The sequence below is a fragment of the Eubalaena glacialis genome, chromosome 10, assembly GCF_028564815.1.
Source record: "Eubalaena glacialis isolate mEubGla1 chromosome 10, mEubGla1.1.hap2.+ XY, whole genome shotgun sequence".
In the NCBI taxonomy this organism is placed as follows: Eukaryota; Metazoa; Chordata; class Mammalia; order Artiodactyla; family Balaenidae; genus Eubalaena; species Eubalaena glacialis.
The window spans coordinates 116,210,096-116,226,749 of record NC_083725.1 but is presented as its reverse complement, the minus strand read 5'-3'; the positions used below and the strand labels follow the sequence as shown (position 1 = coordinate 116,226,749).

Genomic DNA, 16,654 nt, shown 5'->3' with positions numbered 1-16,654 from the left:
GGACCGAGGCGCGCGGGCTGCAGAGCAAGAAACGCACAAGGGCCTTTCCTGCCTGTTGAAAGCCTGTGTGAATGTCAGTCGGCTGCTATGGAAACCGGCCCGCGGTATCCCGACATGCCTCGCCCCCAGCTGTCCAATTGTGAGCACTCCGACGGGCGCCTGCTGATGACGCATGCGGAAGCGTGGACAGGCTCCCGCCTCAGGAGAAAAGGCCCGCTCGGCGCTTCCGGGAGTCCCGAGGCCGCGGCCAGTACCGGCAGCCTCCGGCACCTCTCAGGGAGTCTCGGACGTGAGGCCGGAGGCCCCACACCCCGCGGGTGCGTAACGCCAACCCTGGCGCCTGGTTCGCCCTCTCCGGCCAGTGGGTCGGAGCCGGCCCAATCTCCAGGGCCGAAGCGGAGACTTAACCGGCCGGACGCGTGCCGGGGGCCGTGGGACCGGTGCTGGCCGTGGAAGAGCCAGTGATTGTCCCGCCCGCGCCCGCGCGTACGGAGATGGAGCGGGACGGGAGGCTCTTGGCGCGCCGTAGAGGGGCTGTGTTGGCTTCTTCGAGGGTGGGGAAGAGTCTTCCTTCCCAGGAGGCCTGCCCTCGACATGCTCACTTTCTGAGAGATAAACTGCCTGTGCACAGTGCCTTATAATTTGCTTTTCCATTCCTTACCGCTTGCAATCTTTATTATTCTCTTTTTATACCCAGGGTAAGGAGGGGGAGGTTGTGATTTAATTTAGCTCACCCAGTAGACTCAGAGACTGCTGGAGAGACCTCCCCCAACCCCTCACCCTTTCTGGTCCGGAAAGGTAGGACTTACCTGCCGCTGCGTCTTCCAAAATAAATATATTTAACAGTGAAGAGGAATTGCGAAGTTTGGGAAATGCAGGAACTGAGGCTTGAGAATGGGAAAGATGAGGCTGGTTTGGAGAACCGAGGTTTTCAGGTCAGGGTCAGATCATTTGTGAAATCATTGAGGAATGTTTCAAAACTGTCCTCTAGGCTAGGCCAGTTAATTTACTTGAATTGACGTTTGCTACCACTACAGAGGCCAGGGGCTACCAAGAAGTAAAAGCCAATCCCTGCCCTGCAAAAGCTTGCTTGGTTTAATTTGTATTTGCAAATCCTCCAGTCATCGAATGAGTCAGTACTGTGCTAGGCGAATAAAGCGCGTGTGCAGCCCAGCCCTGGTGAGGCTTACAGACTGGTTGGGGAGACAGACATGAGAATGGGCAAATAGACATGTAAATAAATAAGGAAGGGTGTCTACACGGAGCTAAAGGACTACAAAAAAAGTGCCCAGACAAGCACATCACAGTGAACCAGAAGCCCCCAGTAGACAAAGAGATGATCTGTTGAGAAGACTGTTTATTCTTCCTCTTGGGTGATCTTTTGGCCGCACTTGGCACTGTCACGTCTCCTTCGTTCTGAAGTTCTCTCCATGCTTTGAGTTTTCCCTCCTCCATCTCTTGCTACTTTCCTTCTGTTTTGCAGGGGTCGCATCATCTGCCCCTTTGGTGACCCTGGGAGTTCCATCACGAGCCCCTTCTCACTCCACACATTCTGCCTTGCTGGTTGCACCCTCTCCCAAGGCCTGAAGAACTCACTATATGTGATGACCAGATCTCTGCAGCCCAGATTTCTCTCTGAGGCTTAGACCCAGGTGCCCCCAACCCTGCCCCTTCTCTCCTTTCAGGGTCTTTGCTCACGCTACTCACTCTGGTTAGAATGCTCCCTCCCTCAGCCAGCTCAGCTCATCTGTCTGGCCCATCTTCCCCTGCCCTCACAGCTGCAGCAGGCGCCAGGTCCCAGTTTAGCTGCCTCTCCCATATGCCCCTCGTTTTAACTCTTCTCACCCCACAGTAATGATCTGCTTCTTGGCCTCTCTCTCATCCAGGAACTTGTAAACTCCTTGAGGTCAGAGACTGTCTTTCTGTCACACTTGTGCCTGCTTCCTACCATGGTGTCTGATGGTACCTAGCTTATATTAGATTTTCAATAAAGATTAAATGAGTGAATAAAAGAAAGAATGCTTAACAGCGTTCAGTGTTGCTGAGAAGTCAACCTGAGGTAAGCACCAAAAAATATTGGCATTAGGTACAAGGAGGTCATCTGTTAACTCTGCAGGATCAGTTTCAGCTGAGAGTGATGATGTAGAAACAGACTGGAACAAGCGGGAGGTGAAAGTAGGAAGAGCAAGGCCTGGAAAAAGTGGAAAACGGGGGGCGGTTGAGTGGAGTGGGGTGAAGTTTTGTGTTTCTGCTTTTTCTATATGGTGGGAAATTCCTGAGCGCGTCTAAAGGTTCATGGGAAAGAGCTGTCAAGAGGGAGAGTGGAGGATGCAGAAGACGGGAGCACTGATAACGTGAGGTCTTAGAGGAAGCAGAGGGAGATAGGATTTGAGCACAGTGAGAAGACGAGCATTGTAGAGTGTTCTCAGGAAGAGAAGTGGATGGCATCATAGGCAGAAGGGGCAGCGCGGTGGGCGGGGGGCACGGGGGAGGAAGTGCATGGTGTATTTGAGAACTAAGCGTTAGATGGTGGGGTGAAGGAGCCGGACCAGCAGTTCAAGTCCAGTCTACGCAGGGCCTTGAAAGCCCCAGTCAGAAGTTTGGGCCCAGTCCCACAGACAGTGGGGAGCCCACCCCTGGCCTTTCCCATCTTATGGATCGTCACCTTGGCCACTATTCCTGGGGTTGGGATCACCAGCAGCGTCCATGGGCATTTCTGTGGCTCCCAGGCTTCCGGGAGATGTGCAGGCAGGGCCACTTGCACCTGCCCCACCCAGTGTGTGCCCAGGGTGTGGTGAGTCCAGCCACCGCCCCCCCCGGTTGTCCCCGTCTGCAGTGAGGCTTGGTTTGACTTCCCAAGTGGCCACTTTCCCGCTCAGAGCTGTGGGCAGTGGCAAGTGATGGCTCCACTCCTACTCCCAGAGCCCAGATGCCCGTCCAGCCTCCAAACAAAGACACCGAGGAGATGGAAGCAGAGGGCGACTCGGCCGCCGAGATGAATGGGGAGGAGGAAGAGAGCGAGGAGGAACGGAGCGGCAGCCAGACCGAGTCCGAGGAGGAGAGCTCAGGTGAGCCCCACCCGCCCGCGCGCCCGCCTGCCCCTGCTCCGCCGGCCCTGACTGGCCTCTTGTCCCAGAGATGGACGACGAGGACTACGAGCGCCGCCGCAGCGAGTGCGTCAGCGAAATGCTGGACCTGGAGAAGCAGTTCTCGGAGCTGAAGGAGAAGTGAGCAAGGGACCCTGGGGCCGGGCTTCCAGGACGCAGCGGGCCTGGGGCCGGGCAGGGCTGGCTGGGGCCTGCTGTGGAGCGGGTGCTCCGCTCGTGGTTGACGGGCGAGCACACGGGTGCGCGGCTGCCTCTTACCTCCCAGGTTGTTCAGGGAACGGCTGAGTCAGCTGCGGTTGCGGCTGGAGGAGGTGGGAGCTGAGAGGGCGCCCGAATACACAGAGCCTCTCGGGGGGCTGCAGCGGAGCCTCAAGATCCGCATTCAGGTGGCAGGTCTGTGCCCTGTTCCCCTACCAGAAGCCATGGCTCTCTGTCCCCTTCCCCTCTCGTCCCTGCCCTGCCTCACCCATGCTCCTGGCCCCCCTTTATGGGCCCCTGGGTCCCTGGCCAAGCAGGACGTCCCTCTCCCTCCCTCCGCAGGGATTTACAAGGGCTTCTGTCTGGACGTGATCAGGAACAAGTACGAGTGTGAGCTGCAGGGAGCCAAGCAGCACCTGGAGGTGAATGTGCCGGGCGCCGGGCGCGGGGTGGGGACGGAGGTGGCCTCCCCGGCCTGCCTGGCTGAGCCACTCCGCCTGTTCCAGAGTGAGAAGCTGCTGCTCTACGACACGCTGCAGGGGGAGCTGCAGGAGCGGATCCAGAGGCTGGAGGAGGACCGCCAGAGCCTGGACATCAGTTCTGGTGAGGCGAGCGGCCGGCTGGGCGCCCCTGCCCCAGGCCCTGTGCTTTCAGTGCCTGCCCCCCATCTGGGCCTCAGCTTCCCCGCCTGCACAGGGGGGTTGTAAGAGGACCTGCTTCGTGGTCACTGTGGGGACTGAATGAAAGCAGCCAGGAAAGCGCCTAGCCCAGAGCCTGGCACACAGTGGGGACTCAGGAAGAGCGGGTCCCCTGCCCCCCTGCTCAATTTCCAGAACGGAGGGGTCATTCTGACACACGCACATGCCATGGCCAAGTCCTCTCCATGTCCACAGGCCGACGTTCATACAGGGCACTGGGGAGGGAGGAATTATTATCGTACCCCTGTCCATGAAACAGATGAAGAAACCGAGGCTCACAAAATCACGGTGACCTCTTTCCCAGGGTTGAATTCAGCTTCCAACCCCAAGCCCAGGCTTCTCTGCACTGCCCTGGTTGCGGGGGGGCGGTGATGGGGAAGGGCTGGCCTGGCCCGGTTGAGCGACGCAGGCTACAGGGGTGGGGCGTCCTGGGATGGCCGGCACCCTGATCCTGACCCTGGTCTGGGGCACAGAGTGGTGGGATGACAAACTGCACGCCAGAGGCAGCTCGAAGACCTGGGACTCCCTGCCGCCCAGCAAGAGGAAGAAGGCCCCTCTTGTTTCCGGTATCCTTTCCCCAACGGTGGCCCGAGCTGGGCGAGAGGTCAGGGAGGAGGAGGGTGGAGGGACATGGAAGACAGAGGCAGACCAGACTCATTTATGGTTATCTGGCATCCTGTGGCCATGTCCAGTCAAATCCAGCCGTCAGGGATTTTTTGCAGGGTCCTCCTAGGCTGTGTGGACCATAAAAAAATAGAAACATCCACCCAGAGATTTCCCCATAATTTCCTGAGTGAGATCTCCTTTGAGGCCCTTCTGACTTTCCCATGATGTCCCAGGCTTTCCCACCCCCATGCCTTTGCTGACTTTCCACTCTTCTATCGGCTGCCTTTGCCTGTGTGCCTGCTCAGTGCTCGTCTCGGTTGTTACCACCTCCATGAAGCCTCTCCTGGTTTCCCTGTCGAAATGGCTATTTAGGTATTACCCCTGTACCTAAACTGGGGCACCTGCCTCCCATCTGGGCATGGTCATCTCTGCCCTGCCCCAGGCGTGAGTCCCTTTGGTCCAGGGCCTGCTGTGCCTTCCTTCCTCCTGGCACAGCCAGCGTGGAGTTGAATTGAATTGAATTCTCTTGTCCACCCCACCCCACCCCTCATATTCCTGCAGCGACCAGATTCTCAGGGCACTGACCTCCTGGTGGTGGGAATCAGGTTCACGCAGGGAGGGAGGGAAGAATCTGGACTGCGGAGACTTGAAGGGTGAATGGGAGGTGAGGGTGTGGAGACATCAGGGGGACAGAGTGGCTGGTCCCCACAGGGGAGTGTGAGACCGAAGGAGGGTTGTTTTCAGGACAGAGGAGACTAGAGTCTCTTTGTAGATGGGGAAAGGGGCCAGATCCCTGAGTGGGTGGCATGGGCCTTGGCCTTCTGACCTTGAGACCAGAGAAGAGGTGAGGGGGAGCTGAGGAGTGGTAGGGTTGAGGCTGGAAGGCCCCCGCGGAGTGGGTGAAATAGGCCATAGCCATGCCACCCCTCCACCCTGCCAAGAACCCGGGGGCCAAGAGGTAGGAGGTGGAGCCCGAGCTCTTATCCAGGTGCTCGGCTCCCCGCCCCGCTGTCCATGGCACCGCCTCTCCTGAGCGTTGGAGCTCCCGGGCCAAGGCCCATCACCTGCCCCCTCCACCAGGCTTCCTGCTTCCTTGACCCCCATTGCAGGCCCTTACATCGTGTACATGCTGCAGGAGATTGACATCCTGGAGGACTGGACGGCCATCAAAAAGGTGGGTCCGGTGCTGCCTGTCTCAGGATGGGGGCTGGCAGTGCAGCGCCCCCTCCCCAACCAGATGCCAGCTTTGGTCTTTGCAGGCTCTCCACGTGTGGACTTCCTGAGGGCCTGGGGAGCTCTCTGCTCAGCCCTCGGCACCCTCTGCCTTCAGCCCAGGTTCCCTGGCATTGCTTGACCTCACAAGCCTCGTTTGGCCTGAGGCTGCCCTGGAAGAGGGAGTTTCTAGTTTACATCAGCCCCTTCCTTGTTGCAGGGCAGGTTTTGATGGGGGGGGGGCGGTAAAGGGAGGGCAGGAAGGCGGGAAAGTAGCTGGGCTGCCTGGGTCTCTGACAGGAGAGCACATCAAACCTTTGCCTAGAAGGGGTCTTATCCCCTGGCAACCCCTCTTGTGCAGCCTGGACCCAGCAGCGCCTCCACCCCAGAAAGGCTGATGGTGGAGGGGGGACTTGCCAAGCTGGAGGCAGGCTCTCAGGGGGGTTTTCTTCTTACCCACCCAGGCGAGAGCAGCCGTGTCCCCTCAGAAGAGAAAATCAGATGGTAAGAACCAGCGGGGTCGGGACTTCCCTGGCGGTCCAGTGGTTAAGACTCCGCGCTTCCACTGCAGGGGGCGCGGGTTCGATCCCTGGTCAAAAAAAACCACAAACCACCGGGGTTGTTCTCCCTCCCCCAGCCCAGCCTCCAGGAAAGGAGCCCAGGGGGAAGCAGGGGCTGTGTCAGATCAGTGGCCTGAGAGAGTCAGGACGGTCTGGGTGTGAGGGCATTGTGGGAGTTAGGGCGGGGGTGGGTAATGGGGCTAGGTGATGGACCCGCCCCGCCAGCTCTGGTTAGGGAGGGTGGAGTGCTGAGCCCTAGCAGCCGGCCTGGCGGGCCCAGAGTACCAGAGAGGCCCAGGAATCAGGGGTGTGGAGCTGACCTGCGCCCTCCTGGCCTTGTCTGCTCTGGGCCAGACTGAGGCCACTCCTCTCAGTCCCCCATATGAAGTGCCTGCTTCCCTCTTGGTTCGGCATCCTCTCACCTGCAGTGATTTTTCCCTTCCTGTGTACCCCCAGGACCTTGACCCTGCTGTTCACAGCCAGGGGGCCCTTGGAGCAGCTGGCAGCAAACCCAGCATTTGAACTTACCTGCTGCAGAAAGGCAGACAGACGGGCCCCTCGGCGTCTGCCCAGCCAGCCCTCCAGTGCTGCTGTGGCCCTCCCCTCCAGCCGCCACTGGTCTGGACTCCTCCTCTGCCCCTCTTCGGGCCCCTGTTCAACTGTGGCCTGGAGCTGCCCTAGCCAGGCAAGACTGTCTCCTCCATCCCCGGCCAGCCCACCACCTGCCCCCACCGAAGGTCAGCCTTCGCGGTGCCCTCCCTGATGGAAGACGTGCCTCATCTTAATCCAAAGCAACATCCTTTCTGCTGACCTTGGACCCAGCTCCCTAGTCACCGAGCCAGTGAGCTGGGTCCCACTTCACAGGAACTCTGGGCCAGAAATGATATTTGGGGGACCTCTGTGTCCTGGCTGTTGCTGGAGGTGAGAAGGCAGGCTCCCCAGGTCTTCCTTCTCAAGGCGGTTCCTGGTGTCCGCCTCCCAGATTTCAGGGACTGGAATTAAAACCTTTCCTGGGACTCTTGCGTGACCAGCGTGTGTCTAATTTACCTTGCAAGGGAATCAGGGCTCTCATGGAGAGTGCTTGTGACAGGCAGTCTCTTCTGGGGTCCCTGGTACCTCTTCTCACTGCCTAGCGGGAGCCTACCCACTCTGACTTGGGGTATAGTCTGGGGAAGGGGGGTTCTCCCACTCGCCTGCTCCCCAGAGGTGGGGGGCTGGGCCCTGGACTGCCTGGTGCTGGTGAGCAACGTCTGAAGCAACATGTGGCACAGGCAGAGCACGTGGCCTTGGGTGGGGACGGGGACTGGGTGCTCGGTGCTTGGAGCCTGGATCATGTCTGCACCTGCCCCAGTCACTTGGCAGATTGGCAAGGCAGGCTGGCAGAGCCCGTGTGCGTGGGAGGCAGCTGGCAGCAGCGCCATGTTCTGACGACCTCACAGCCAGACTCCCCCCTGTTTAGCGCTGACTGTTAGAACCACCCCCAGAACCTCAGTTAAGCAAAGAGGTTAGTTTCCATGGAGACACAGCATCCTTTCTCCACGGCAACCTGAAATCCCCAAATGCAAGTTAAGCTCAGGAATGTGTCATCGGTGACCTGTAGGGGGCGCTCTCCCACAAGGCTGACCTCAAGAGCGTGGACAGATGAGCAGTTGACCACAGACATAAAGGTGCCCCAAAGGCGAGACCTGTGGGGACCTAGATGGGCCCTGCTTAACCCCTTCCTGCCCACCTGTATGATTCGAGGAGGCTGGCAAGGCTGCAGGACGCAGTGTGTGGAGGTGGTAGCCCCACAGCTGGGGCCCTCGGAGGGCCACTTGCATGGAGATGATCCCTGCCCCCAGAGGCTGGGCCCAGAACAGAGGAAGCAGGCACTGCCCGGGCTGAGTGGACACACAAGAGTTAACTGGCGGCTGTGACAGGGCGAACCGCCCTCAGGAAGTGTTACTCACCACTGGGAATGTGAGTGCTCTTGCCTTGGGGGCTGGATTCTCTTCCTGAGTCCCCGGAGATGCCGAAGGAGCTCCCAGCCATGGAAGCCCCTGGAGAGTCTGGAGCAGGCCTTCTCGGAGCCCCCAACCCAACCAGCTTCGCACCTGGGCACCTGGAGAGAGAAAAGTTAGTGAAGTTGGAAGGGCAGCCCGGTGGGGCAGGTGGTGGGGGGACCACAGAACTGGGTCTGTCCTGGGGCAAAGGAGGGGGAGAGGGTTGGGCAAGGGTCCCAGCCCCTGGCCCCCTGCTCAGGTCTGGTGCCTGCCTCCAGGCCAGCCCAGGACCCGCTGTACGACGTGCCCGATGCCGGCGGGGCACAAGCAGGTGGGCCCCAGCAGCCCGGGCGCACCGTGAGCCTGCGGGAGCGCCTGCTGCTCACCCGGCCTGTGTGGCTGCAGCTGCGGGCCAACGCTGCGGCCGCGCTGCACGTGCTGAGGACCGAGCCCCCCGGGGTGAGTCTTTCCCCACCCCTGGGGCTGGTGGCCGAGGGTGGGAGGGAGAGGGGCTGGACGCGGAGGTCCTGAGCCTCCGACCCGTGTCCGCTCGCAGACATTCCTGGTGCGGAAATCTAACACTCGCCAGTGCCAAGCCTTGTGCATGCGGCTGCCCGAGGCCAGCGGCCCCTCCTTCGTCTCCAGCCACTACATCCAGGAGAGCCCTGGGGGTGAGAGGGACCGGCCTGGCGGGAGGGGCTGGAAGCCATCAAGGCAGGGCACCGGGGTTCCTCAGAGAACAACCTCACTTCCCGTCTCTCAGGCGTCTCCTTGGAGGGCTCAGAGCTTGTGTTCCTGGACCTGGTCCAGCTCATCTGTGCCTACTGCCACACCCGGTGAGCCTGCCTGCAGGGCGCCTGCTGTCCATGGGACCCTGCTCCCTGGGATACCCTGTCCTCCTCCCCCACAGACGCTCTCAGTGCCCACAGCCCGGAGCTTTCCTCACTCCTGACTTTTTGCTCCCCTCTCCGGCCTCAGGGACATTCTTCTCCTCCCGCTTCAGCTCCCCGGAGCCATCTGCCAGGCAGCCACCCGCAAGGAGCTGGAAGCCATCTCCCATCTGGGCATTGGTAAGGGCTCCCCTGCTACCCATTGCTCAGATGGACAAGCTGAGGCCAAGAGGGAAAGGGAAGGCATGGGCACACAGCCTGAAGCCTGTGCCTTTCCCTTGGTTGGGCCCCTCCCTGAACCCCCTGAGGCCCCAACCTGTTTCTCTTCCCTAGAGTTCTGGAGCTCCTCCCTCAACACCAAGGCTCAGCCAGGCCCATCTGAAGGCCCACTGCTGCCCCGGCTGAAGCCCCGGTCCCCACAAGAGCTGGACCAGGGCACCGGAGCTGCCTTGTGTTTCTTCAACCCCTTGTTCCCAGGGGACCTGGGCCCCACCAAGCGGGAGAAATTCAAGAGGAGCTTCAAAGTGCGTGTGTCCACAGAGACCTCCAGCCCCCTGTCTCCACCAGCTGTGCCGCCTCCCCCAGTCCCAGTGCTGCCAGGGACAGCCCCCAACCAGACAGAAAGGTTGCCCTCTCGCCAGCTGCTGCGGAGGGAGAGCTCAGTGGGATACCGTGTGCCAGGGGGCACCGGCCCCAGCCTCCCGCCACTGCCTTCCCTCCAGGAGGTGGATTGTGGCTCCCCCAGCAGCTCAGAGGAGGAGGGGGTGCCAGGGTCCCAGGGGAGCCCAGCAACCTCACCCCGCCTGGGCGGCCGGCGGCCCCTGCTTCGGTCCATGAGCGCTGCCTTCTGCTCCCTGCTGGCGCCCGAGCGGCAGGTGGGCCGGGCAGCCGCAGCGCTGATGCAGGACCGACACACAGCCGTGGGCCAGATGGTGCAGGACCTACTGACCCAGGTGCGGGCCGGCCCTGAGACCCGGGAGCTGCAGGGTATCCGCGAGGCGCTGAGCCGGGCCCGAGCCATGCTGAGCGCGGAGCTGGGCCCCGAGAAGCTGCTGCCACCAGAAAGGCTGGGTGAGACTCCAGCCCGGGGCTCTGCCGGTTCAGCCCCATCTCCCCATTCCACTCTCTCTGCCTCCCCACACTGCCAGCCTGTCTCTCAGTCTGTTCTGCTGCTTTACAAACCCACCTTGTCTCACCACCATTCAAGCAAATTCTGTCCACTGCCTGCCTCCCTGTCACCAAGTTTCCAACTCTTTTTTTTTTTTTTAATTTATTGTTTATTTATTTTATTTTTGGCCGCGTTGGGTCTTCGTTGCTGTGCACGGGCTTTCTCTAGTTGCGGCGAGCAGGGGCTTCTCTTCGTTGCGGTGAACAGGCTTCTCATTGTGGTGGCTTCTCTTGTTGCGGAGCACAGGCTCTAGGCATGCGGGCTTCAGTAGTTGTGGCGCACAGGCTCAGTAGTTGTGGCACACGGGCTTAGTTGCTCCGCGGCACGTGGGATCTTCCCGGACCAGGGATCGAACCTGTGTCCCCTGCATTGGCAGGTGGATTCTTAACCACTGTGCCACCAGGGAAGTCCCAAGGTTCCTTCTCTTTTTCATCCCTCTCCTCTCCTGATCATGCCCTTCCTCCCAGAGACTCTGCCCCCGATCCCTGCCCTGGTTCCCCTGACCCCTGCCTACCTCTCCCCCGCAGAATGCGTCCTGGAGAAGTCGCTGCATCGCTCCGTGCTCAAGCCTCTCCGGCCCATCCTGGTGGCCCGCCTGCGGCGCCGTCTTTCCGCCAACGGCTCCCTGGGCCGCCTGGCTGAAGGCCTCTGCCTGGCCCGGGCCCAGGGCCCCAGAGCCTTCGGGTCCCACTTAAGCCTGCCCTCCCCAGTGGAGATGGAACAGGTGCGCCAGAAGCTACTGCAGCTACTTCGCGCCTACTCACCCAGCGCCCAGGTCAAGCGGCTCCTGCAGGCCTGCAAGCTGCTCTACACAGCCTTGAGGACCCAGGCGGGTATGCCCCCTCCCACCGCCTCCCACTGGCCCCTGCCAAGTCAGAGGTAGGCCACCAGGCAGAGGCTCCAGGAATAGCACAGCAGGGAGGGGGAAAAAAAAAAAGGGTCCAACCCTCCCATTTCACAGATGGTAAAACTGTGGCCCAGAAAGCAGAGCGTCCACTCCCCAGGCCTTGCCCCCTGGTTGCCATAGAGACCACAGTGCCCAAGCCCTGGCAGGCGGAGGGGAGGGTCCTTGTCTAAGACAAGTAGTGGATTCTGACCCTGGGGCCCCAGAGGAGCCTGAAGCTTCCTCCTCCACCACCCACAGGGGAGGGTGCGGGGGCCGATGAATTCCTCCCACTGCTGAGCCTCGTCCTGGCCCAGTGTGACCTTCCTGAGCTGCTGCTGGAGGCCGAGTACATGTCAGAGCTGCTGGAGCCTGCCTTGCTCACTGGAGAGGGTGAGGGACCCCACACACGCCCCTTCTGTCTGGGTGAGGCTGGGGCGCCCTGACTGAGCAGAGGAGGCGGAAGGAGCAGGTCACTCACGCCCAGCCTGAGCCGCATTCCTCCCCTTGTGTCCCAGGCGGCTACTACCTGACCAGCCTCTCGGCCAGCCTGGTCCTGCTGAGTGGCCTGAACGAGGCCCACGCCCTCCCGCTGAGCCCCTCGCAGGAGCTGCAGTGCTCCCTCAGCCTCTGGGAGCAGCGCCGCCTGCCCGCCACCCACAGCTTCCAGGTAACAGGACTGGCCAGCCCCGGGGGAGTCTGGCATTGTCTGGCGCAGTCCTCTCCTTTGCCCAGTGAGACCCAGGAAAAGAGGGGGAAGGGGAAAGGCCAGTCCTGCATCACCCCGCGACAGAAACAGCGCCCCATGCGGAACACACGTCCGAGCCAGCCTTTCTGGAGGGTGCGTTCCACGAGCCGGCACTGTGCTCAGTGCTCTGGCGGCTCAGCCTTGAATCTTCACAGAAACTCTGAAGTGGGATCATTATTATCCCCATTTTACAGATGAGGAAACTGAGACATGACATGGGGAGGGAAAGGGACGCAGGCAGATCCTGGCTTCTGGCCCCCAACTGGACTCAGGCTTCCAGCCCGTGACCCCCTCACCCTCCCATCTGGGCTCAGGCGTGGTGTCCTCAGAGCCAAATGGCATCTCTGCCCTTCACCCTCCTTCCATCCAGTCAAGGGACCCTTTCTAGCCTTGGCTAAGAGTCCAGATTTGATAGCCAGATCCTGTATCCAAATGCTGGCTCTGCTGCTTTTTGGCTCTGGGAGCTTGGGCAAGTTATATAACCTCTTTGTGCCTCAATTTTCTTGTCTATAAAATGGGGTAATAGCATCTACCTCCTGGGGTTGATATTTGGATGAAATGGGTTAATTCAGGACAAGTACTGAGGCTGCAGAGTAAGCTCCACCTGAGTAGGATTAGGCTGTAGAGGCCTGCTGGGGCGTCCTTCCAGCCTGGAGCTGTGACCCGATAGCCCAAGCACATCCCTCCCTTCCTCAGAGCCCCCGCTCAGAGCTCACCTTATTCAAAAAGCTTTTGCCACTGGTTCTACCACTGGATCTGTACCATCCCAGCCCTGTTCCTGCAGAGCCTCTACTGAGACCTCAAGCTTTGCAGCCAGATTTGTACCAGGCAGGACTGAGTTCTTGATTTTGCTTCTCCTCCTGCACAGCACCTCCTCCGCGTAGCCTATCAGGACCCCAGCAGTGGCTGTACCTCCAAGACGCTGGCCGTGCCCCCAGGGGCCTCAATTGCCATGTTGAATAAGCTCTGTGCCACTAAGTTCCGGGTGACCCAGCCTGACACTTTCGGCCTCTTCCTATACAAGGGGCAAGACTACCACCGCCTGCCCCCCGGAGCCCTGGCCCACAAGCTCCCCACCACCGGCTACCTCGTCTATCGCCGAACAGAGTGGCGCGAGACCCAGGGGGCCTCACCGGGGGCTGCCACAGAGAAGGGCAGTGGGAGGCCAGAGGCAGAGGGCAGGGAGGAGGAGAAAGGGGGCCGGGGAGATGGGGACACCAAGGTCAAAGCCAGTCCCAGGGACAGCAGGGGAGAGGCTGAGACGATGGCCGAGGGGGCCGAGGACCAGGCCAGGGGAGGCCCTGCTCAGCCAAGGGGGCCAGAGGCTGAGGGAAGCCAGGCAGCAGAGGAGTAGCTGGCAGTGGGCAGAAGGGCCATTTGGGGCAGAAAACTCTGAGCCTGCTGGGAAGGCCTTTCAGAGCCATCCGCCCCACTGGCCAAGGCACAGCCCCCCAGTCTTCCCCACCCCGGGCCGCTCCGTGTCTGCCACCTCCTCTGACTATCCAGCCCTCTGATCACACCTGCTGGGAGGTGCCTGGACTGGCCACATCTGGGCACTGGAGTAAAGCCCAGGGGGTTTTGGGGGGCCCCAGATGAAGGGCCCAAGGCCCCTTGGCCTCTCATCCTTCTCCCCCAGCTGGAGGCCAGCCATCCCGCAGTGGTGAGTGTTTCCAACAGGGGACAAATCCAACAGAGGCTGGACCTCTGGCAGTGGAGGGTGGGGCTTCAAGGCCCTGAAAAGCCCCACCCACTCCTGGGTGTCAGGAGGATTTGGGGAGGCAGCAAGACCTCGGGGCCCAGTCCTGCCCAGACCACCTGGAGGCCGAGCACCTCCAAACCTCAGTGTCCTCACCTGTGAAGTCGGGGTGCTACTGCTGCCCTACCTTCTCCCAGAAGTCTTCCAAGGGTCAGGATGGATGGTTTTGTGGCAAAGCAGAGCTCAGACTAGGGGAAAGGGGAGGGAAGGAGGTTGGATGCTAGCAACACACATACACACACCTCTCCAAGGGTCTGTTCTCCACCCTCACAGAAGGGAGAGGCTCTCCAGGCAGCCCCGGGGACTGGGTCGGGTCCAGCTGAGAGAGCACCCACGTTCTGGTCTTTCCCCAAGATGGGAAGTCCTCCCAGGCACTGTGATGTCCCAAGGGAATGGGACAGAGGAGACAGGCTTCTGAAGTGAGGTGAGGATTCGGAAATCATCTTCTCTGCACTTGACTCTCTTGGACCTCACAAGAGCTTTACGCGACACAGGGCCTGGCTTTTTTACCCACTGAGGCTTGGGAAAGTGACTCCTAAGACACCACACAGGAGGCCATTGGGATCCCCACACCCAAACCAGGGGTCAGGTTCCAGCTACTCCTTGTGTTCTAAGCCACCAGTAAATTAACCCTCAAGGTCCAGTAGACCCCAAAGGGAGGCCCAGAGCAGGCAGCAAATGAGCAAAGAAAATACCAGCAACAACCACAAGGGGGTGCACATGGCCCAGGAAGCTGCCGAGAGGGTGACCTGATGGACGAACGCAGCTCCAGGGCAGCGGCAGTGTAGGTGGTCACGGGGTTTGCAGTCTTGCATCTGCCAGGCAACTTGGGGACAGTGCCAGGGCCAAGACCTCTGGCCCTCAGCTGTCTTGGAGTCAGGGGTCTGAATGAGGCCAGCCTCAGGGGACCACTCCCTGGGAAGGAACTAGCCCCTGGTGGAAGGAGGACCCTAGCCAGTCTCTGAGGTGCTCCCTCAGACACTGAGCACACAGGGACATCAGCTCATATATCAGACATGACAGCTGGAAGGTAGAAATCCTGGACATTGGGATTTCAGACCCTCCAGATACAGCCCAGGTTTCAGGGCTCCCAAATTTCTCACTAGGCCATCAGCAGCTCTTCCTTCCCCCACTTCTACCCACCCCCCACAAGCTTCTCGCTGGTGGGGAGTCTCCCTTCACTCTTTTGTATGTCCCCCCCGAGTCCCGCACCCACCCGAGTGCCCTGTACAGTGCTGGGCACTCCACAGGCGCTCAATAAATGTTGTCCACTAATTGGAGTTTGATAACTAAGAGCGAAGGGCAGTGGGGTGGGAGGTTAAGGGAGGGCTGGGTTCTGGGAACCAAACACAGGATGTCTCAAGTTCAGTCCCAGAGGAAGGACCTGGAATGGTTGCACGGGGTGTTCAGGGAACCCCAGGGCCGGATGAAGAGCTAGTCTCATGGGAACTAGGACTGGCCGAGACTTCTGGGCCCCTGCGAGGGGGCCTCTGCAAGCCCTTTCCACCTCCTTCCCACCTCCTTCCCATGCTCAGTCCTAATTCCTGGCTCTGAGAATTCAGCATGCCCCCAGCAGTGGCTCACTGGAGCACTGCCAGGCCCTGCCTGCTCCCTGAATCTTCTGGTTTACCTTCTGAAGAAATTCTGATGGGTTAGGGGTCACAGCCAGATAAATCAACATGACCAAGGGTCATGAGACAGGGGCTGGGGCTCCAGGCAGGGCAGGCAATGACGGGCTGGTCTAGAACTGATCTCATTATCCCCATTTTATAGATGAGGAAACTGAGGCTTGCTCAGGCCAAGTGGCTTGTTACAGGGCAGAGGACTCAGACACCAGGTTCCGTGGAGCTTCGGATTCTGCAATCCTCCAAAACAGAAGTTGTTTACTCATCCACTCAGCAATCTGTTGTGTCCGTATGGACCAAGCACCCGCAGCCCCAGCCAGAGGGAGACAGCTGTGATCTGGGCAGTAGCAGCCTACTGTGTGCTCGGACTCTGTACTGCCCCCCCACACCCCCCCCCGCCCCACTCCCACTACTGCCTTCCGCCTTTGGCCTTCTGGAAGAGGAAGTCAGGGCTCTGAGAGGTGTCGTGCCATTTCCAGCATCCACTGCTGCAGGGCAGGGCTGGAACCCTGACGCTTGGATCTCTGGAGGAGCAGCAGAGTCATTTCCTCACTTGGAAATGTTGCACTTATCACCTCACAGTAGTTCCCTGTGTGAGTTTGTTTATTGTCTGTCTTCCTCACTAGAAGGCCAGAGCCAAGTCGGCCTTGTTCCCTGCTGAATCTTGGGGGCCTAGAACAATGCCTGGCCCGGAACTGGCACGTAGTAAGTATATGTGGAGTGATTGATTCGGGAAGACTCAGCCTAACTGTTCATCCCATGGCTTGCGACATGGGGCGGTGCATCCTCCATTGCTGCCACCAGGGGGTGGGCGTGCCCCACTCCCAGTCACATGCCAGGTTCCCTTCTCTCCTGAGGCCGCCCAGGGACCCAGGGCATTCAGAGGACCGGTGCAGGACCTGGTGCCAGGAAGGGCCCTGGGACCGTCCTGCGAATGGGGATCCTGCTAATGGAGGTTGGGAAGGGAATGAGAGAGCGGCCTCTTCCCCCAGGGCTCTCTGGCCAGGCAGGCTCAGGAGCCAGGCCTGTGGGGTGGCCTGAGAGAGGACCCTGCCAGGGTGGCGAGGAAGGCGGTCATTGAGACCCACAACACCCTGACTCAACTTCAACACCAAGCCATTAACTCCCCGCCATGGCCTTGTGACCACCTTCATGCCCACAACTTAACATGCAAACACCCTGACTCACATTTGCACACAGGCTGTGTGACACCCTGCCCTG

At 60.1% G+C, this 16,654-nt stretch overlaps 2 protein-coding genes across 4 annotated transcripts; both read left to right on the top strand.

Annotated features, from left to right (window-relative positions):
* Positions 1-164: 164 nt before the first annotated feature.
* On the top strand, positions 165-7,397 carry BRMS1 (BRMS1 transcriptional repressor and anoikis regulator). 3 transcript variants are annotated; one of them, XM_061203757.1, is made up of 11 exons: positions 165-317; positions 2,923-3,068; positions 3,137-3,227; positions 3,373-3,500; positions 3,648-3,727; positions 3,812-3,908; positions 4,477-4,569; positions 5,719-5,783; positions 6,286-6,325; positions 6,459-6,568; positions 6,838-7,397. In XM_061203757.1, the coding sequence occupies exons 1-11, from the start codon at positions 166-168 to the stop codon at positions 6,901-6,903; spliced, it is 1,068 nt and encodes a 355-aa protein (XP_061059740.1). In that variant the 5' UTR covers position 165; the 3' UTR covers positions 6,904-7,397. The 3 variants fall into 3 exon arrangements, with proteins under 3 accessions (XP_061059740.1, XP_061059739.1, XP_061059738.1); XM_061203756.1 differs by lacking the exon at positions 6,459-6,568 and having other exon boundaries at positions 3,382-3,500; XM_061203755.1 differs by lacking the exon at positions 6,459-6,568.
* Positions 7,398-8,389: 992 nt separating this feature from the next.
* RIN1 (Ras and Rab interactor 1) lies at positions 8,390-15,083 on the top strand. Its single transcript, XM_061203745.1, has 10 exons — positions 8,390-8,496; positions 8,642-8,822; positions 8,920-9,034; positions 9,127-9,199; positions 9,342-9,433; positions 9,587-10,324; positions 10,949-11,254; positions 11,566-11,697; positions 11,823-11,974; positions 12,921-15,083. Exons 1-10 carry the CDS (start codon positions 8,390-8,392, stop codon positions 13,404-13,406), a joined length of 2,382 nt encoding a protein of 793 aa, XP_061059728.1. The 3' UTR covers positions 13,407-15,083.
* The last annotated feature ends 1,571 nt before the right edge of the window (positions 15,084-16,654 follow it).